Source organism: Vombatus ursinus, unplaced genomic scaffold (genome assembly GCF_900497805.2).
Source record: "Vombatus ursinus unplaced genomic scaffold, bare-nosed wombat genome assembly UNPS02005659.1, whole genome shotgun sequence".
Taxonomy (NCBI): domain Eukaryota; kingdom Metazoa; phylum Chordata; class Mammalia; order Diprotodontia; family Vombatidae; genus Vombatus; species Vombatus ursinus.
In genome coordinates this window covers 19,558,172-19,579,659 of record NW_020945437.1, presented here as the reverse complement: position 1 = coordinate 19,579,659, position 21,488 = coordinate 19,558,172, and the positions used below count along the sequence as shown (strand labels likewise).

Here is a 21,488-nt window from a genome sequence, read left to right as displayed (position 1 = left end):
CCCCTCATTAGAATAGTCCCACCTCTCATTATAATATTCATTTTTCTCATTAATTGTTAACCAATCAGAATTGATTGTCATCTGTCGGGAACACCCACTCTTCCAAGGGCATATAAGCATCAACAGGCTGCCATGATCTGTCTTTGGTTCATGAGAGACAGCCAAATGACCAGTCCTTTTATTAAGTATTCGCTAGCCATAATTAATAAGATGATTAATTGCCAAGAAACTAAGTCTCTTGAACTTTTTATACATCACACAACCTTTCTTAGCTGTGCAGCCTAACCTTTAGTGTCTTCATTTGTAAAAGAACTGCGATATGGGGTTGTGCCCAAAGTCTTAGTGTGGTTTTCATTCCAAATCATACTGTGATTTTTGGTACAGCCTGTACTATCTGTATCCTCCCCCTTCCAGTATTGTTATGAGAATCAGTGAGATAATGCACATAAAACACTCTGCTAACCTTGACCATATTATCATGTCAGCAATTATTTTTCTGTTGTTGCTGTTATGTCCTCCTTACCTGCCTACTCCCCCCAAACCTGCATCTCTTTCAAGTTTCTCTATTTATATTAATGGCACCAAAAGCTTCTCAGTTACTCAGAACCTCAGCCATCTGATAGCATGACCACAGGCTAGATATCCAGGGACTCTTTCCCCTTCTTTGTCATGGCCTACTTTGGCGGTCCGTCTGGTGAAACCCATGGACCCCTTCTCAGAAACGTGTTTTTTAAATGTATCAGTTACGTGGGCAGGAGGTATAGTGGGTAGAGCATCAGACCTGGAGTCAGGAAGATGAGTTCAAATCTGGCTTTAGACATTTACTAGCTGCGTGACCCTGGGCAAGTCACCTAGCTTTCTGTCTGCCTCAGTTTCCTCATGTGCAAATAGGGATGATAATAATAGCACCTACCTCCCAGGGCTGATGTGAGGACCAAATGAGATAATAATTGTAAAGCAGTTAGCACAATGCTTAGGACATTGTGGATGCTTAATAAATAATAACAATAGCTATCATTTATATAGCATTTAATATTATGTAGCACTTAGCACAGTGCCTAGTACCTTGTAGGTGCTTAATAAATTTGAATAATAATAACAACAATTATAATAACTAACATTTATGTAGTACTTACTATGTGCCAGGCACTGTGCTAAGTGCTGGGGAGAAAAAGGAAGCTGCCCCACAAAAAAAAAAATACAGTTATCAGAATATTTTTAAAAAACTCAAAAGTTCACAGACCAAGTTAAGAACCCCTGGCTGAGTTACTTAGTCTCCATCAAGTACAGTCTCCTCATCTGTAATATGGCAACCACTGCCCAACCTGCCTCCCTGACAGGGTTGCTGTGGGGAAAGCACTTTGCTAAACATTAACAACTGTTATATAAATGTGGTTTGTTATATTTTTCTCACCTTCAGATATTTCCTTTCCCTTACTCCTTCCATCCAATCAATTGCAAGATCCTGTTGGTTTTCCTTGAGTTCGTATCCCTTTACCCATCCATCCCTTCTGATCTGTGTCATCCAACCAAGAACCCTTGAGTCATGATGTAGATAGAGGTGATGTATCAGCAGCAAGATCACTGACATAGAAGTCAAGACAATAGCATAAACTGTGTCACCTTCCACCTATCTGACTGCCTTGTCCTCATCTGTCAGATGAAGGAGTTCTATTAAATGACCTCAGAAGCCCCTTCCACTTTGGATCTTTAGTGGGCTAAATTCCCTTCCAGATCCAATGTTCTGTGTTCTGTATTCTAAGACCCTTTCTATCTCTGGTGTATTGTATTCTGTGTCCAAATAGCCCTTCTGGGGCAGCTAGGTGGCACAGTGGGTACAACACTGGCCCTGGAATCAGGAGGAAGTGAGTTCAAATTTGGCCTCAGACACTTGACACTTACTAGCTGTGTGACCCTGGGCAAGTCACTTAACCCCATTCTCTAGCCAAAAACAAAACAAAAACCAAATAGCCCTTCCCAGTCATCATCTTTGATGTTGTAAGCAGGGGTGTGCTGGAGCTAGCTCGTACTGGCTCTGCCCAATTGGGAAATTTTCAAGGTGAATATTTACACCTCAAAAATCAGCAAACTACAAACCAGGGCTTGATTGACTGTTTTGTTGATTGTCTAGACTTACAAAGTGATGGAGAAAATGTTAATAATGCAGATTAAACTTAATTAAATTAAACTTAAAAGTGTGTTATTCATATACTTTCCTTCTCTCCACTCACCTTCCCCCAGAGAAATGGTTATTAATTACCAGCACACCTGTGGTTGTAAGCGCCATTCCACATTCTGTGCTTTAAAGCTCTTCTTAGTTTGGCCATTCTATGTTCTGCAGTCGTTTCTAGCTCTGACATTCTAAAACTTTTTTTGTGGTTTTGGATGTTCTTAGGTCACCATCAGTTATAAGGTTCTAAGGATCCTAAGGTTGTCAATGGATTAAGGGTCCAAATTCTGTCCCCTTGGGCCACCTTAGTGAGGAATGTGGGAGCAGGAGTTGGTGATGTGGGAAGCTAGGGTATGGGGAGACCCGAGAGTGGGAAAGAGTTTCAGACATGGTTGTCTCTACAGGTGGAGTCAAATCGAAAGTACCGCATGCATACTATACAGGAGAAGGCAGCTGGTTCCATCTATATCAATTCACGCAGTGTCTTCCTGCGGACTGAACAGAAAGAGGGCCGGTATATCATCATCCCTACCACCTTTGAGCCAGGCCAGACATGTGAATTCCTCCTCAGGATCTTCACAGACGTCCGTGCCTCCTGCCAGTAAGTGCTTGGGGCTGGGGGAAAGGGGAGAATTGAAAAGAACAGGACTTGTTTATTTCCTGCCCAGTGACTCCCAGTTGCCCATTTATCATAGTCCCACTTGTCAGATACTTGTAACTTTGTCCAGAGTGTCTTATTTGGTAAATGGGACAGGAAAGATAATAATTCCTGTTTTATGGAAGACGAAGCCAAGTCCCAGAGATAGGAAAGGTACTTGCCTGGGTCACAAAATGAGATAATGGTAGACCTGGGGCTGCAATCCAGGTTTCCATGGATTGAAATAGTCACTGTCTATATTGTTTTCTTGGTTCTGTTTACTTTGCTCTGCATTAGTTCATGGAGATCTTTCTGTGTTTCTCTGTATTCATCACACACATAATTTCTTAGAGCAGACTAAAGTTCATTACATTCAAAGCCCTTCATAATCCAGCCCCCTCCTACCTTTTCATTCTTCTTACACCTTGTTTGCCTACACATACTCTTCTATCCAGTGACATTGGTCTCCTGGCTCTTCCATAAACAAAATCTCAGCTCCTGGCATTTTCTCTGACTGTCCACCATGCCCGGAATGTTCTCCCTCCTCCACTTGTACTACTGACTTCCCTGGCTTCCTGTAAGTCCCAACTAAAATCCCACCATCTATAGGAAGTCAACTACGCTTAATTTCAGTGCTTTCTTTCTTAATGGTTTCCTATTTATCCTGTACATAGCTTGCTTTGTTTGTTTGCATGTTGTCTCCCCCATTAGATGGTAAGTTCCTTGAGGGTAGAGACTATCTTTTGCCTCTTTTTGTATCCATGTATGCCTGGCATGTAGTAATCACTTAATAAATGTTTCTTGAACGAATGAATGAATGAATATTCACATACCACAATTTATTTAGCCATTTCTCAATCAATGTGCATCTTCTTTGTTTCCAATTCTTTGCTACCACAAAATGTACTGCTATCAATATTTTGGTGTATATGGTAACTTTCTTCTTATTGATGGCTTCCTTGAGGTTTAAGTGCAGTAATGGAGTCTATAGTTCAAAGGGTATGAACATTTTGGTCATTTTATTTGCATATCAAATTGCTTTCCAAAATACTTGTATCATTTCACAGCTCCACTGACAATGTATTAGTATGCCTGTCATACTACAAACCCCCCCAACATAGATTTTTTTAAAATAAATTTTTGTTGATATTTTCAGTTTCTTACATCACAATAGTTATTCCAAATATCCGTCATTCTCTCTCTCCTAGAAAGCTATTACATATGACAAATAGTATTTTTTGAGAGAAAAAAATCACAGTTGATATAGATATGTTGAAAAAATCTCAAAAACAAAATATTGGCTATTGTAATTTTTGGTCACTTTTGCCAACTTGCAGGATGTGAGGTGAAATCTCACATTTTTAAAAATTTGAATTTCTCATTATTAGTGATTTGGAGCATTATTTCATGTGGTTATGAATACTTTGCAGTTCTTTTTTTGAGAACTGTTTGTATCCTTTGATTACTTATATATTGAGGAATGGCTATTAGCTATATGCATATAGTAATAATAATAATTATTATTATTAATTGTTTCTATATCTTGGATACCAAAGCTATATCAGAGAAATTTTATATAAAGATTTTCTTCCCATTCTATTGCTTTCTTTCTTATCTTAGATACATTAATGTTGTCTGTGCAGAAGCTTTTTGGTTTCATATAATCAAAGTTATCTATTTTATTTTTGGGGGTTGTCTCTATCTCTAGTTGGTTAAGAATACATCTCCTACCTATAGCTATGAGAGGTATACTGTCTGTTTCTCTTTTAATTTTTTTATAGTCTGCTTTTTAATATTAAGTTTGCATTTCCATTTAGAATGTATGGTAAAGTATGATATAAGGTGTTACTCTAAGCCTAATTTCTGCTAAATTGCTCTCTATTGTAACTAGCAGTTTTCATTAAATAAGGAGTTTTTTCCAATGTAATTTATGTTTCCCACTTTATCAAACACTTCATAGATTAGATAATAGAATTTAAAGCTTGAAGGAACCAATGAAATTATCTAGCTTAAATCCCTCATTTTACAGATGAGGAAACTGAGACTCAGAGCGGTGAAGTATACCATCTGTGACATCATACAGGAAGTAGGGATGGCTGATCAAGAACTTGAGGCTTAAGTAGAGGTGGTACAGTGGGTCAAATGCTAGACCTGGAGTCAGGAAGCCCTGAATTCAAATCTGGCATCAGACACTTACTAGCTATGTGATCCTGGGCAAGTCACTTAACCTGTCTGCCTCAGTTTCTACAACTGTAAAGTTATACTAATAGCACCTACCTTTCAGGTTTGTTTTGAGTCTTGTGTGAGATACTGTTTATAAAGTGGTTTGCAAACCTTAAAGTGCTCTGTAAATGCTAGCTTTTATTGTTTCCCAGGATGTCCCAAAAATCTTAGTGCAGTTTTATGATATTAAATCTTAAAACCATACTAAGAATTTTGGAGTACCCTATATAACTATATAATTATAACTATAACTATATATATGTATATATATGTGTGTGTGTGTGTGTGTGTGTGTGTGTGTGTGTGTATAATATCTGCCAAAACCAAATTTGATAGAAAGTCCCTACTGCTAGAATGCTAGCAGTAGGTAGGCTCAATAATTCACAGAAGGTGATATAAGAATGGAGCTATCCAATGAAATGTCCTTCATGAAAGGATTTAAATTTCCTTTTTGCCACCTCTTTACTCTCCTGATTCTTGTTCTTGCCTTCCTCCCCCAAATTGATTCCTGTCTCTTCCCTCATCTTTTATCTCTCTTCACCTCCTATTCTCTTTTCTCATTTTCTGTCTCTTCTCCTCTCCTCAGGGAATTGCTCCTGGATCAGCCCCGCCATTGGTGGTGGAATAGAATATTCGGTTACCCTCAGGTTGTATCCCAGATCCATATCATCAAAGCTGAGGGACTGAGGGATTCCCCTTCAGAAGGTAGGTGTTCCTTCTCTTTGCCCCACTTCCATCCTCTCTGTCCTTTCCTTGGGGTGTCATGGTTTCCCTCCTTCCCACTGAGATGAAGGCCTCTAACTTGGTCCAGTTTAGAATAGTATAGGCAGGCTGAGTGTTGGAGGTTGAGGCTGGTGAATTGCTTGAATTTAGGATTTCTGCACTGCTGTAGGGTTATAGCCCATCAAATTTTCACACTAGCTCCTGCTCCAGTAAGGTGAGTCCCTGGGATCAGAATGCCTTAGGCTACCTAGGGAGGAGCAAACCTCCTAGAGTGAACCCTTCAGTCTTGGCAAAATGAAGAGACTCAGTTTCAAAATTAAAAAAAAAAAGATAGACTAGGCAGACACTAGGGATGGTGGTATCTAAGGATAAGATCCCGAGATGCCATCTTTCCAATCCTCCAGGTTCCTAGGAGGAGACATATGGGAGAAGAATATCAATGGAAGAATGCACTTTATCATATAATAACTGCATAATGTAAGCCTTCATTGATGCCCTCCCTTCATGTTTGGCTGGCCCTGTCAACCTGGAAAGATTTAAAAGATGATGTATATCCAGCCTAGATAAGTTTAGAGAGCTTCATCACTGGCAGACTGGCCACCAGGAGATGAAGTTTTAGGTCATAGCAGCACTTGAAGACAGTCTACTAAAGAAGGGAAGGATTTGTGATCTCAGTCAGGGAAGGGTCTCAGCACACAGGAAATCATGGAGCTTTGGAAGGACTGACTTGTGCATGAGTCTCTGTGCTGGGGGAGGGGTACAAAAATGCTTTAAATGATATTGTCCCTGCCCTCAAGGAGCATATACAAGTTAGTAGGAGGAATTACAACAGAGAATGAGTCATCAAGGGAAGAATCACGTTTAGCTGAGGAAGACTAGAGAACACTTCATGATGGAGACATCTAAGGTGTACCTTGAAAAAAGAGAAGGATATCAACAGGTAGAGATATAGAAGGAGATGTATATGAGAAAGCTAGGCGATACAGCAGACCAAGTGCTAGACGTGGAGTCAGGAAGACCTGAGTTCAAATGTAGCCTTAGACACACACTAGCAATGGAACCCTGGGCAAGTCACTTAATCTCTGCCTGCCTCAGTTTCCTCATCTGTAAAATGGAGATAATAATAGCACCTACGTCCCAAGGTTGTGAACATCAGATGAGTTAATATTTGTAAAGTGCTTCGAAACCCTAAAGTGCTATGAATACGTGAACTGTTATTATTGTGCTTTTGGGCATGGGAGAAGGCCTCCAAGAATTTACAGAGGCAGTATGAGACAGGGAATCCCTAGCCTTGGTTTGGCTAGAGTACAAAAGAGGGAGATGGAGGATGATGGCAGGAGGAGAGGTGGTGAGTTTAGACTTGTTTGTGGGGAGATTATCCTGGGGGTGTAGGTGCAGAATAGACTGAATCCTCCTTAGAGGACCTTTGAAGCCCTCCTCATTTTCCAGATGACAAAAGGAGAAAATCAGAGTCAGGGAGACCTGTTAGAAAATGATTACGGTAGTCAAGGCAGAGGTGCTTTATGGAGGTGGTTACGTGAGTGAAGAGACATGTGGAGATGGGATTGACAGGGTCTTGTAAGAGATTACAGGGTCATAGGTTCTTAGGATCATGACTTTAGAGCCAGAAGGGACCTTGGAGGCCATCAAATCCAATCCCCTAATTTTACAGATGAAAAATTAGGCCCAGAGAGGTGAAGTGTTTTGCCTAGGGTCGCACATCTAGTAAGTGTCTTACTAGGCAGAAACTCAAATCTTGACATTAACTCTGATTGTAAATCGAATGTTCTATCCACAATACTACAATGCCTGAATAAGGAGGTAGGAGTCCAAAATGAGTTTCCAAAGGTGGGTGACTGGGGGGATAAAGGTTCCATCAAAAGAATCACAGGGACATTGTGGACTTTGGATGCCCATGGAATGGTAAGGGGAGCTGACATTTTTTAGGAAGCAATTGGAAATGACAGGTCTAGACCTCAGCCGGGAATGGTGGGACTGGGTGTGTCTCTTCAATGATCCCAGGTCCTTTTCTCAGGGTGGTCTTGTTCACTATTTCCTTTCTGCCCTCCCTTTGCCCCCTCCAAGTTCTCTCCATGCTCCATTTCTCTTCCCACAGAGACTAACTCCTATGTCATCATCAAATGTGAAGGAGAGACAGTCCAATCGGATGTGCACAAGGGTAACAGCACCCCAGAGTATGATGTGAAAGGCATCTTCTATCGCAAGAAGCCGGAGCAGCCTATCATAGTCCAGGTGGGTGTCTGGCCCATGGGGTCACAGGCTGCAGGAACCCAATCCCTAGGCATTACCTTCCGAGAGAAGACCCCTGATGAGTTAGAAAGAGCACCGGGAATAGTGTCAAAAGCCGTGGGTCTGTTCCTAACTCACATTTCATATACAGCATGTCCAAAGGTCTTAGTGCAGGTTTGAAGGTTTTATAGCTTCAAACCTGCACTAAGACTTTTGGGATGTCTTGTATTGCATTCCTCGTAAGAAATCTATGAGTTGTTGCTGTGAATAGTATTATCCCATTTTACAAATGAGAAAACAGGTTTGAAATTACATAGACTTGGCCAGTGTTAAAAAAAGCTGATAAGCCTGAAGGCTGCCATTTGAACTTGTGTCTCCTAATTCCAAACCTGAGTATTCCTTCATTTGTATATACTGTGATCTTGTACAAGTGACTTTCATTCACTCCACCTCAGTTTCCCATTTGATGTCAGAATTGGAAGGGACTGCAATGGCCCCCTAGTTCCAAACCCTACTTAAATACAAATCTTATCTAAAACATAGACTTCCACTAAAAGGGAAAACCTACCCCTTTCCGAAGCAGCTCTTTCCACTTTGGATGACTCTAATTATTAGAGAATTTTTTCTGATATCAGTCCTAAATTGGCCTTTCTGCCACTTTCACCCACAAGGGCCAAGCAGAAAAAATCTAACCCAGTTTACACAGGGCAGCCCTTGAAATATTTGGACCTAGCTACACTATTATCCCTCAATCTTCTCTTCTCCAGGATAAATCTTCCCAGTGCCTTTAACTGTTCTTCAGTCTCTTCCGCACCAGTCTAGTTTCCTTCTTTTGCATACTTCCCAGCTTATTAACTCATTTCCTAAAATGTGACACCTACAGCTGAACACGAAACTCCTCAGTTGCTGCCGTATTGGGGAGGAGTCCTATGTGAAGGACTTGACCTAAATAAACTAGACGACACTTATCTTGATCCTCTAAAAAATAGTTTAAAAACTGCTGTTTTTAAATATTTTTTGTGTGATAGATCCCTTTGGCAATCTGCACATTCTGGTAGTTCGGTGAAACCAAAGTCTTTTCTCAGAATAATTATTGTCAGAATGATATTTTTTTAAATTCCTAATTGAAGGAAATGTTAGATTTCAGTTAGAGATTAGTGAAAATAAAGATATATTTTATTTTCCCATTCAAGTTCATAGACTTCCTGAAATCTATTCATAGGCTCTTTGGAGGTCCATGAACCTCTGGGTTAAGAACCCTTGTTCTTGAATTAGAACTTTTGAGATTCGCAGCCCAGGCTCAAATTCCCCTGTCTCCCTTCCCCCCAGCCACACACATTTTCTGTTAACAACCATAGGTTGGGAGGGGGATCAGAGTCAACCAGTCCAACCCTTCCATAAATAAGAATCTACTCTGTAACATTTCTAGGTAGCCAGTTCCATTTTTGCATAGTTCTAATTGGTAGGAAGTTTTACCTTATATTGAGTTATTTAGTTTCAATTAATTTTTAATCTTTGCTTCAAAAGCCCTTCTTCGAATGTAATTTTTATTGCATTGTTTTTGGTAAAAGATGCATTTAATATTTGTCTGTGAGGTTTTTATGCCCTTACATGGTCAGTTTTTATGGCGGTACCATGTGCGCTGGAGAAATAAGTGTACTTCTTTCTATTCCCATTCAATATTCTCCATAGGTCTATCATTTCTAATTTTTCTAAAATTCTATTCAGGTCCTCCATTTCTATTTTATTTTGGGGGTAGATTTATTGAGGTCTGAGAGGAGTCATTTGAGGTTCAGCACTATTATAGTTTTACTATTTCCTCCTGTAACTCAGTTTGTTTTTCCTTTAAGAATGTAGATGCCATGTCATTTGGTGCATCTATATTCATTGTCTAAGGTACCTTTTAACAAAATGCAATTTCTTTTCTTATCCCTTTAGGGATTTTATGATTTTATCTTCTACTTTTTACTGTTCCTTTGTTTGAAATCGATTGGTACCCTTGCCTTTTTTGCTTCATCCGAAACAAGTGTCCGCTCTAGCCCGTTGTTTTAACTCGGTGTATTTTTCATTCCTTACACTGAGTAGAAATCTTTGAAGGTCTCAGTTGCCCCTCAGCTGACACCTTTCAGATGCCACCTGCTTCACAGCTCTTTTCCTAATTCTCCAAGTTTAGTATTCTCCCTCCTTGAAATTATTTGGTATTACTTTGTATTTTCAGTATATGCATTGGTATGCCATATTGCCCAGTAGAATACAACTCCTTGAAGACAAGGACTGTGTTCATATTATCTCTGTGTCTCTGAAACTTTACAATATTATAGGTGCTTAATAGTGTTCATAGAATTTGCTTTAATTGAACTGGACTTAGTCAAGATAATTATAATAGCTAGTATTTATAAAGAGCTTTCAGGCTTACAAAGTGCTTTACTATGTTATTTCATTTGAGCTTCACAACAGCCCTGGGGAAAAGGTACATTTATTATCCCTATTTTACAGATGAGGAAACTGAGGCAGTCAGAGGTTAAATGACTTGCCTGGGGTCTCGCAGCTCATCAGTGTCTGAGGCTGTATTTGAACTCAGGTCTTCCTAACTCCACATCTAACACTCTCTCCCCTGTGCCCACATGGCTGCCCTCTAGGGCCACACAGAACAAATTTGCTACCTCCATCCCATGACATCTCACTATGTATGTGCTCTTCTCCTAGATTTGGAACCATAAATTCTTTTTGGATCAGTTCCTGGGGCAGGTGGCCCTGAAGGGGGATCCAGATGACCTCCAGACATCACACGCCCTGCATCTACAAGATAGGGGCAGTGGGAATTCCAATGACCTTCCTGGCACCATCTCCCTCCAGGTCTACAGCAGCAGCAACCTTTCACACATCTAGGGCTTCCCCTCAGCCCTGGAGAACCCATGGTCTGTGGGGGGCACGGCTGGACCTGCTCCCATGTAGCTCCAGCTTCCTTTTGGAGCCCTTTACACACACAATGAGATTTCTTTATTTCCCAAGGACAAATTCACGGTATAGAAGAATTATGCATGTATCTTCTGGAATACAGTGTCTGATAATGCCAGAGGCCTTCTGGGACCTTTAGCACCTCTTAGCCAATGGAGGGGTAGAAGACACAGAGCGCTTCAGAACAGGGCACCATTCAGAGTTACTTGTTTACGTGCCAGTGGCCCTGTGAATTTTGCTCTTGCCCCTAACCTATTCTCTGTTAGCCAGTTCCCCCTCACTCCTTTCTTCTCCCCCCCCACCCATTGCCCTTCACCTCTTCCTGTGTTCTCAGTTACCCACAACTTGACTTTTCCCACCCACCATAATGACAGTTTGCCCTCCCCAGGGTCCCTTTTGTTCAGAGAAAGTAGCAACATCTTTGGGTAGTGGAGAGAGCCCTGAACCAGGAGTCAAAAAGACTTGGTTCCACCATTCATTGGCTAGGAGACCAGTGACACTAGGGAATGACTCCATCAGTGTGAAGGTATCCAATGGCTGGGTGGGACTTAGAGGAGATGCTTTGGTTTTTGGGGCCAGAGGCTCCTCCCCAAGCCCCCCACCTCATCAGACTCCTTGTTAGTGCATGAGAGACTTGCCAGGATTGTTCGTTCAAAAGAGGTCCATTAATTCATCTTCACATCAGAATATGTATTCTTTTGTCAGTTCTGTTAGGTCTTCCACGAAGACAGCCAAAGCCAGATTGTTTTAAAAGCTTTCCATTAGGTCACCGGGCCCCATCTTAGAGGTGAAGGGACTTCACGTGGGCACATGGATGCAGCCAGGCTCTCTACCAGCTGCCATTGCTGTAGCTTTTCCCACAAGTTGAACCAACTGCCAGATACTGGAGGATCCCAACTCCATACGTCATCTCATCCAGGTCAGACCAGCTTTTGTCACTGGTTCCCCTCCCAAAGGGGGTCAGTCCCCATCTAGCTAGATATCTGCACAGCAGTCAGGATGATAGTTGGCCCCCTTGGGCAATGGGATGAGATGTGTCAGAGAGCAGTGCCAAGGCAGCCCCGGCTCTTAATGCCATGTGAAAGCTGGGGTCTAAGGGGAAGGGGTGCACCAAAGGACAACCCCTTCCCCAAGCAGAATGAATTTTCTTCTGCAAAACAGGCTATGTCAGCCCAAGAGGCCAAAGAATCTTCCTTCTTGTCATCTAAATATTGAAGCCAAAGTGTCTTACTGCTTCATTGTGTTTTTCTTATTTCACATTTTAGAGGCTAGGGGTTTCAAGTTGATTAGGAGAACAGAGGACCAGAACCCATCCTTTTTTTTTTTAAAACCTAGTTTCTTTGGGTCTTATGACAACGTGATTCCGGGTGGACAGATTTAGGGATAGGATGCGTGGGAATCTCTGCATGTTTTTTTCCACAACTGGGATTTGGAATTGGATAAAGGCAGGGAATTCTATATAACTGTTTGGGGGCTTTACTGGTTTTTGTTTTATAAAGCTCCACCTTACTCTCTCCCTGGCACATTCTTGAGACATGGACAGCTTAACATCTCCAGTCCAAACATTTGTTTTTCCAGGGGACCCCTTGGGTTGTTAGAAACATGTAAGTCTACCCAGAGACCCTAATGACTCAGTTGTGTCTGAACCCTTTCATTGTCCAGATTAACATCAGGAAAGACGATCCTGTAAGTTCATGAGGGTTGAAAGCCATCCCCCTTGTAGTTAAGAGAGCCAGAATCTTCAGTGAAGCTTGCAAACCTAGGTCTAATTAAGGGGTAATTGTGCTTTAAAGGTATAGCTCCTGCCTTTGCTTTCCTGGGGATCGAGTGAGGAAGGAGGTACCGTCTCCCTGTCACTCTTCCTCTAGGCAACCTGGGAACTTTTCATCTCTAGGACTTTTGTCACTGGGACCAAGGTTGACCAAGCTGAAACAGTATAGTTCTTGACTGCTCACCATGACTCTTCCCATCCTTCCTTCCTGTTCCTGCCATATGCCAATGGGATACCCCTCTCTCTAGGTTGTCCATGGTATGAGGAGCAGAAGGAAGAAGAAAAGGTCATGAAGGGGAGGGAAGGAAGGAAGGAAGGAAGGAAGAAAGGAAGGAAGGAAAGAAGGAAGGAAGGAAATGGAAGGGAGGAAGGAAGGAAGGAAAGGAAAGGAAATGAAGGAAGGAAAGAAAGAAGGAAGATTGTAACCCTATATTCAGCTCTATGTGGGTCTGGAATTGAGACTCAGTGTGATTGTTACAATGAATAAGTCATTTAGACCTCCCTGTGCTTCAATTTTCCTCATCTCTGAAATGGGGCCAATGATACTTGTTTGTCAAGCTTTTCATGATGAGTTCAGTATAAAGACAAAAATATAGGCATATGTACACATATTGTATACTGTATTTACATATGTATAAATATCTCAGTCACAGAACATTAGAGCTGGAGGGACCTTAGAGGTTATCTCCTGCAAATATCTGTCTTATAGCGTCCCCTAGTAATGATCAATCTACCTCCTCTTGGGGTAGCCCATTCCACCCCTCTAGTAGGGAATCTTCCCTTACATTATGCAGAAATCACCCTTTCCATAACTCCCATTCATTCCTTCTGGTTCTTACAGCAGAGTCTAAGCAAAGCAATCCTTATGCCCTTTCCACATGGATGCCCTTCAGATATCTCAATGCAGAAGCCAATCTTCAGCCTCCACCCCTCTTTCCTTAGGGCTTTGTCCTTTTCACATGATCTCTGCTCCCCATCCTGGCCTAGTTGCCCTTCTCTGGGTGTGCTTCAGTTTGTGAATTTCCTTCCTAAGATGTAGTGCCTAGAGCTGGACCCGGCATCCCAGATGGGCCTGACCAAGGCAAAGGACAGTGGGACCCTCGCCTTTCCGAGGAGTATTATGCCTCTTCTTATGTAGCTCAGATTTGTATTCCCTTTTGGAGCTGTTGTGTCACGTCAATGACCGAGATAGACTGACTCTTAACCTTCTCCTAATTCCTGAGGCCTAGAATTCCAGATGGGATATGTATTCATCTTCCTGATAGCAGCTGGTCAGACAGAAATCACACCCTTTTTCCTCTGGAGCTGGTGTCCTGCCTGGGTCCCTGCTGTCCTGATAGGTAACTGCCTTCCTCCTCTGGCCCCTTGTTTCTCAGGCAGACCTCCTCTATGCTTCACCCCACCCCCCACTGCTCTGCAGTCTCCTCTCTAACCAGCTTTGCCAATAAGCTTGCCACCAGAGCCTCCCCTACACCCCCTTCTGGTTCTGAAACCGAAATCACATCAACTCTGCCATTGTTCTAGGAAGGGGTACGTGGCTTCCCTCACCATCTGTTGCATTCTGGACCAAAGTGCCCCCTCCCTCGCCCCCTCTCCACCTTATGTGTCTTGTTTCTTCCTCTTAGAATATAAGCTCCTGAGGGCAGTGACTGCTTTTGCTTTTGTATTTGTATTCTCAGCGCTTAGCACAGTGCTCGGCACCTAGTAAGCGCTTAATAAATGCTTTTTCTTCCTTTTGTTCATTTATTTATTACTTCTCTCATCTAGTAATGTTTGTGACAGTACTAGAAGAGCAGGCCCATGTTGGAAAGAGCATCGGATTTGGGGTCTGGAGTGGTGGAGATAGCCTCTGTTGGGGCCAGAGGACCTGGTTCAAAGCCCTAATCTGCCGCTTGCTATCCTAACTTCTCTGGACAGGGGGAGGATTGTACTGGAGGACCTAAGAGGGGTGGTGGCCCCCAGTTCTGTGATCTGACTGCTGCAGCATTTGAGCCAGCCCCTGAGGAGAACCCCAAGGACGTAGGTCTTGCTTGGGAATTACCTTGCTGGCGTGGGCTGGATGCAAACTTTGGGTAGGATGAGCCCTTCTCTTCCCTTCCTTCTCACACCCCTCTTCTGTCCAATTCCAATCTATCTAATCCACCCCACCACCATCATCAGGGACTATTTTTCAAGGCCTTGGATCCAGTGTAGGTAGAGGAGCTAAGTTGGCACTGGACCTGCCTTCTAAGGGCTGATGACCCAACTTTCCAAAGATTTCTCCCACTCTCACCCCACTTCTCCAGTCCCCATGACCATTTGTACATTGCTTAGAATCCTTGTTGCTGTTCAGTCATGCACAACTCTTCGTGACCCCATTTGGAGTTTTCTTGGAGTGATTTGCATTTTCTTCTCCAGCTCATTTTATAGATAAAGAAACTGAGGCAAACAGGATTAAGTGACTTGCCCAGGGTCACATAGCTAGTAAGTGCCTGATGCTGGATTTGAACTCAGGTCTTCTTGACTCCAAGACTAGCACTCTATCCAGTGCACCACCTAGCTACCCCCATAGAATCCTTAGTTCCATTCAAGGCTCAGCTCTAGTGCCATCTTGTATAGGAGGCCTTTTCTGATACTCTCCAGTTTTGGGCTCTCCTTATCCCCTTATTTTGTATTTACTTTTCATATACTTCATCTTTACTTATCTTTGTACATGTGTTCCTCTTCCCTCCCCAGTAGAATGGAAGCTTATTGAGGGCAAGAACTCTTTCTTGTCTTTATCTCTGTTCCACTTAGTGCATAGTAGGCATTTAATAAATGTATATTGAAGGGCAGCTAGTTGACACAGTGGATGGAATGCTGGGCCTGAAGTTAGGAAGACTTATCTTCTTGAATTCAAATCTGGCCTCAGACACTTACTAGCTATGTGACCTTGGGCAAGTCACTTAATCCTGTTTGCTTCAGTTTTCTCATCTGTAAAATGAACTGGAGAAGGAAATGACAGACCACTCTACTTGCCAAAAAAACCCCAAATGGGGTCACAGAGTCAGATACGACTGAAAAATGATTAAACAAATATTGAGTCAACCATTTCCATCAATGCAGAGCTAGCACAGTTCCCTTAGTTTTTAATGTTTATGTAGCAGGGGGAGGGAATGAAGGAAGGAGAGCAGTTAGCAATAGTGATGCCCTCTGAAAGGGTCATTAGACTATTTTTTAAACTGCTTGGGCTGGGTTTGGTGAAAGCTTGTAATCCCTACTGCTAGGGAGGTTGAAGATAGTGGATTGCTTGAGCTCAGGAGTTTTGAGCTACATTTCCTAAGCTATTGGGTTAGTCACTAAATTCTGCACCACATAAGTGTCTGAGAGTGATGGGATACTAGGTTGCTTAAGCAGGCAGGGACAGCCAGTCCAGCTCAGAAATGGATTGGGTCAGAAGTCCCTAGATGATCAGCAGTAGGATTTGACTCCTGAGTGACCGGGGTGCTTCCAGCCTGGGTAAGAGAGGGAGATCTAGTCTCAAAACAAACTTAAGATATATGGAAGAGTATAGAAAGAAGTTCAGAAGGTAGCACCACTAGGACAGTTTTGAAAGACCTCTCTCTCTCTCTCTCTCTCTCTCTCTCTCTCTCTCTGTCTCTCTCCCTCTCTCCCTCCCCTCCTGTCCTCTTCTTTCCCTCCCTCTCTCTCCCTTCCTATCTGCCTATTTTTAAAAGCAAGATGTATGAAATGAAGAATCATAGTTTATTTATAATCCTTTGTATTCTATACAGAAATGTTCCTTTTTTTGGTGTTTAAGTTCAGAGTGATAAAAAGAAAAGAAAAAAAAGATGATGCAATTCTATATAAGGAAAAATTAATCCACTACAACGATGAATAGACTTCATTTTCACATAAGAATCAATCCAGTTCCATAGAGGTTAGAATTAATCTAATTTCATCTAGGGAAGAATTCATCCAATTTAAGGCAAAATCATCCTGGACCCTTACCATCAGGCTATTTTGAGCCTTATACAATCAGGAGTCCTCCTGTCCTAGTTTGCTGCTCCCACCCTTCCCTTGTGGAGAGTTGTTTGCTATAGGGCTGAGGATAAGGAGTGTCAGCTGGTACTGGGACAGGCTAGTGAGAGACAGGGCAGAGAAGTTTTGGCAGGGTGACCACTGGGCCCCAAGCACCAGACTACCACTATACATAGTACTGGGCTAGGCTAGAGGAGATGCCAAGTTTACCTAATATAGTGTCTCTGCCCATGAGGAGCTCAGCACATGAATATAAATGCAGATAACCATAACAGTATAATATTAGTGCTTGATTTTGTTTTGTTTCTAAGAAATACATTTATTAAGTGCCTACTGAATTCAGCCCTCTGTACTAGTCCCAGGAGAAGAAATCTCACCTGCCATCTCTGAGCAGTGATGATTGGGGACTTTGTTCAGCCCCTTTGGACTTCCCTGGGAAGGCAAACAGCACCCATTGGGAGCCCTCTTAAGTCCTAGATTTCACAGTCCAAATTCCATTGCTACTTATTAGGGGATTGCCAGGTTGGAAACATCACACACTCACCTGCTATTAGAAGTGCCCTCAGTCTTCCCAGATGTGAAATGGGCCACCTCAAGAGGCAGTAGAGTCCCTCAGTCACTGGGAATGTCCAAGGAAAGGATCCAAAGGAATTCCCATTCACTTACAAATTGGATGATTAATTGTCTTCTGAGGTCCCTTCCAGCTTTGGAAGTCTGTATTTAATACTGGGAATGATAAAGACTATCCCAAGAGGTTTTCAGAATAAATTTTCTCTAGAATCTTAATGTCTATGTCTATTTCCTATTAGGTTATGGGTGGGAGAGGCTTAGAATGGGGTGGGGTGGGGTTGGGGTGGGTAGACGTACTTGACTTCTATGACTTACCCTGATGTATGACTGGAGCTGGAGCATGAGGATGGGGCAGTCAGCAAGCATTTGTTAAGCACTTACTATATGCCAGGCACCGTGTTAAGCTCTGGGGATATACAGGCAAAAATGCAACGCCTGCCTTCAAGGAGCTCCCATTCTAATGGGGAAGACAACATGCAAACAACTATGAGTATACAAAGTCTATACGGTATAAAAAGGACATAATTTCAGAGGGAGGGTCCTGGGGTGGGGTGGGGTGGGGTGGGGTGGGATGGGGTAGGTACCAAGGCCTTCTGCCGAAGGTGGGATTTGAGCTTGTCTTAAGGTAGGCCAGGAAAGGCAGGAGGTAGAGGTGATGGGGCAGGCTGTTCTGGGCATAGAGGACAACAGATGAGCATTCAGAGTTAGGAGATGGAGGGTTTGAGTGGGAAGAACAGCAAATGGGCCAGTGGAGCTAGATTGTAGAGTACGTAGATGGAAGTAAAAGAAGACAGGAAAGGGAAGGAGGAGCTGGTTGGAAGCCCTGGAGTTTGAGCAGAATGGTGAATTTATTAAGCAGAGTAGGTCGAACCTACACCTTAGGGCAGAGATTGTTATGGACCATAAGGACGAATGAGGAAACCACAATGGGTAAGAAATAAGGAGGGGCAGCCCTGGAGTCTGGAGGACCTGAGTTCAAATCCAGCCTCAGACACTAGCTGTAGGATCCTGGGCAAATCACTTAACTCTGATTGCCTCCAAAAAAAAAAAAAAAAAGAAAGAAAGAAATTGGGGGGGGTTGGGGGTGGGAATCACTCTCCCACCCCCCTTAGCCATTTGAAAAACACAGAATGGCTCAATGGCCCTGGGAGTGTGGAGGCAGGCCCACCACTGACTCCCTGGATAGGTTTCTGCACCTCTTGCAGAATGAGACTAGTGACTTCCAGCCAGGCCTCCCATGGGTTGTGAGTCTCAAAGGAGATGATGTATACAGAGTTAAGTGGGATGCCCAGAGTCTGGAGATTATAATGTTTGAACTAAAGACCCTTCCCAATCCAGCCCTACCCAACTTTTGGAATGCGGAGCCTAAAGGGACCTTGAGTCCAAGTGAACTAGAGACCAAGGGAATCCAATTCTCTCCCTTGAACAGAAGAGGAAATCCTACCACACACGACTTACTGAATCCTGCCAAACACTCTTAGGTTCTAGCCAGACTTTAACAGATATCATTAGAAATGGAAACAGTATCACATAGAAAAACATTCATTGGCCCATTCCTAAGGTTGTGCTTGTATTCATTGAAACTGGGTTATATAACCTGAAAGAAAGAAAGAAAGAAAGAAAGAAAGAAAGGTAACATTGAGACCTGGGGAAATGGTCATTTCTAGCAACTGGTCATTTCTACATTGCCCTGTTCTCACATTCTTAAAATCTTTAAAATGAGAATTACAACAAAGAGAGCTTTCTCCTACGAGACAGTTTCCCTGTGGTAAAGCAAAGCACAGAAACCTTTTGCAGTCTGCAGAACTCAGTAAATTGAGGGGTGAGGAAAGACAGAATATCAGAGAGCCACACTTCAAGGTTTGTTCAGGATAAATCATCAATAAACACAAAGCAGGAATCCCATGTTTATTAAATATGTGATTATGATAAGCAAAATGAGTATTTTATACATATATGGAGGCTGGAGAGAGAGGGAAAAGGAGGAGAAGGAGAGGGAAAGGTGGAGAGATGGGGGACAGATGGAGGGAAAGAGAAGACAGAGACTGAGTAAGGCATCCAGAGAGAAAGTCACTTAAAATAGCAGTGTCAAACTCAAAATGGGGGCCACTAAACCCCACATAACAATTCCTGTGGGCAGCATATTGCTTTAGAAAATCACATATTAACATTATCTATGTCCTATTGTATTTTTATTTATTTTGCTAAATATTTCCCAGTTTCATTTTAATCTGGTTCAGTATCCATTTGGGAGGGGCTGTATATTTGATACCCTTTGGCTTAGAAGACAGAGAACTAGCTTCTGAGTCAAGGAGAGATAGGTTCTAGGCCTCCCTCTGACATAATGGATCACAGAAGGGACCTCAGAGATCATCTGGTACAGCCCCCTTGTTTTACATATAAGGAAACTGAGTCTCTGTGAAGGTAAGTGACTTGCCCCAGGTGACACAGATATTAAACGACAGGTAGGATTTGAACCTGGGCTGTTTGACTCCAGAGATGTAATTTTCTAATATTTTAATCACATCCTATTTTCTGTCAGTCTCTCTCATATCTGTCTCAGCACTCAATTCTCACTACCACCACCCGCACTGAGGACTTTACCATTTCTTTCTTGACTGTACTAGGCAGCTAAGTGACCCAGTGGATAGAGTGTCAGACGTAGAGTCAGAAAGACTCCTCCTCCTGAGTTCAAATCCGGCCTCAGACACTTACTAGCTGTGTGACCCTGGACAAGTCACTTAAGCCAGTTTGCCTCAGTTTCCTCATCTGCAAAATGAGCTGGAGAAGGAAATGGCAAACCACTCCAGTATCATTGCCAAGAAAACCCCAAATGGAGCCATGGAGAATCAGACATAACTGAAATGAGTGAACAACAAAAATTACACATATTACTTCATTTGATTCTCACAACAACCTTGGGAGGTTGATACTCTTATTACTCCCATTTTACAGATGAGGAAACTGAGGTTAAGTGATTTGCCCAGGGTCACACAGCTAGTGTCTAAGGTAGGAATTGAATTCAAAGTCTTCCCTACTCCAGGTCCATCACTCTATCCACTGCACCATCGGGTATCCTAACTGAATTACTCAAGTCCCTTCCTCTTCTGCTGTCAGCTCACTCCCACCCTCATAAACCCCAGCCCTACCCCAGAAGTCAGAGGGAACTTCCCAATTCTTGCCTAGGCAATCCCACATTGAGTTTTCCAAATAAAACAACTCCTCCTGGGAATGCTATAGCTGGCGCTTTGTCAGCAGCCACTAGATGGCACTATTATGCTGCCGTTGTTGAAGGCCATGAAGCAAGAGTTCAGAGATTTGCCCAGGTTGCCTCCCCTGGGATTTTAATCAGACCCAAGGAAGAATCTTCTGAACTTTGAGCTTGTTAGAGCCTGGGGTGGAGATACTCACAGCAGAGTTTCGGGGTGGTCCTCTCCAAGGGAAGACCACATGGGCTTCCATCAGTGTGTGATGGCCCTGGGTGGTCCTTCAAGAAAGTAGGGGGATAGATTAGCTGGCCTCATGTGAATCCTTCCAGCCTGGTCATCCTGAGATCCTCTCTCTCGTGTGTGACCTTGGACGAGGGGCTTTCCACCTCTGTCAAGTGATGGGGTTCAATTAGATTACCTTTAAAATCCCAGTTCTAGAATTCCAGCTATGTCCTGAGGCCCTTTCCTATTCTGGTATTCTATGTTCTAAGGTCCCTTCTAGCCCTGACATTCTATGTTCTAAGATACTTACTTCCTAGTTCTAACATTCTATGTTCTAAGGTACCTCATAGTTCTAACATTCTGTGTTCTAAGGTGCCTTCCAGTTCTGGCACTCACAAGGCAGGCAAGTTAGCCCAAGTGTAGCAGCAGGGCACCCTGAAGGAAAGACAGCAGGCACATGCCAGGCAAGTCAAACCACCAGCAAGATCTTGACCACGATCTCTCTTCAGATCCCTATGGACACAGCCCAGCAACCTGAGTCCAAGAGCTTTGGGAATAGCAGCAGCCCCCCAAGCCATTAGACCTGCTTCTGGCCCAGCCCATGTAGCGCTCATTGAGGGGAGAAATCATTGTGGAGAAAGGGCCTACCTTCTTCATAGATGCCACCAATAGGCAGAGAAACCCAAGAACCCTAGGAGTGGCAGCGCACTCCTAGATCACTGGTCCTGTTTTTAGCCCAGCCCTCACAATCATCAC

General features: G+C 42.9%; 1 protein-coding gene across 4 annotated transcripts in view; it reads left to right on the top strand.

Moving 5' to 3' along the window:
- CAPN5 (calpain 5) overlaps positions 1-13,079 on the top strand; it is a 202,145-nt gene extending 189,066 nt beyond the window's left edge. For all 4 annotated transcript variants that reach the window (XM_027848186.1, XM_027848184.1, XM_027848185.1 and 1 more), the window contains 4 exons: positions 2,575-2,771; positions 5,617-5,735; positions 7,870-8,006; positions 10,710-13,079. In XM_027848186.1, the coding sequence (XP_027703987.1) occupies positions 2,575-2,771; positions 5,617-5,735; positions 7,870-8,006; positions 10,710-10,892 (636 nt within the window). In that variant the 3' untranslated portion in view covers positions 10,893-13,079. The remainder of the gene's footprint in view (positions 1-2,574; positions 2,772-5,616; positions 5,736-7,869; positions 8,007-10,709) is intronic.
- Positions 13,080-21,488: the final 8,409 nt, after the last annotated feature.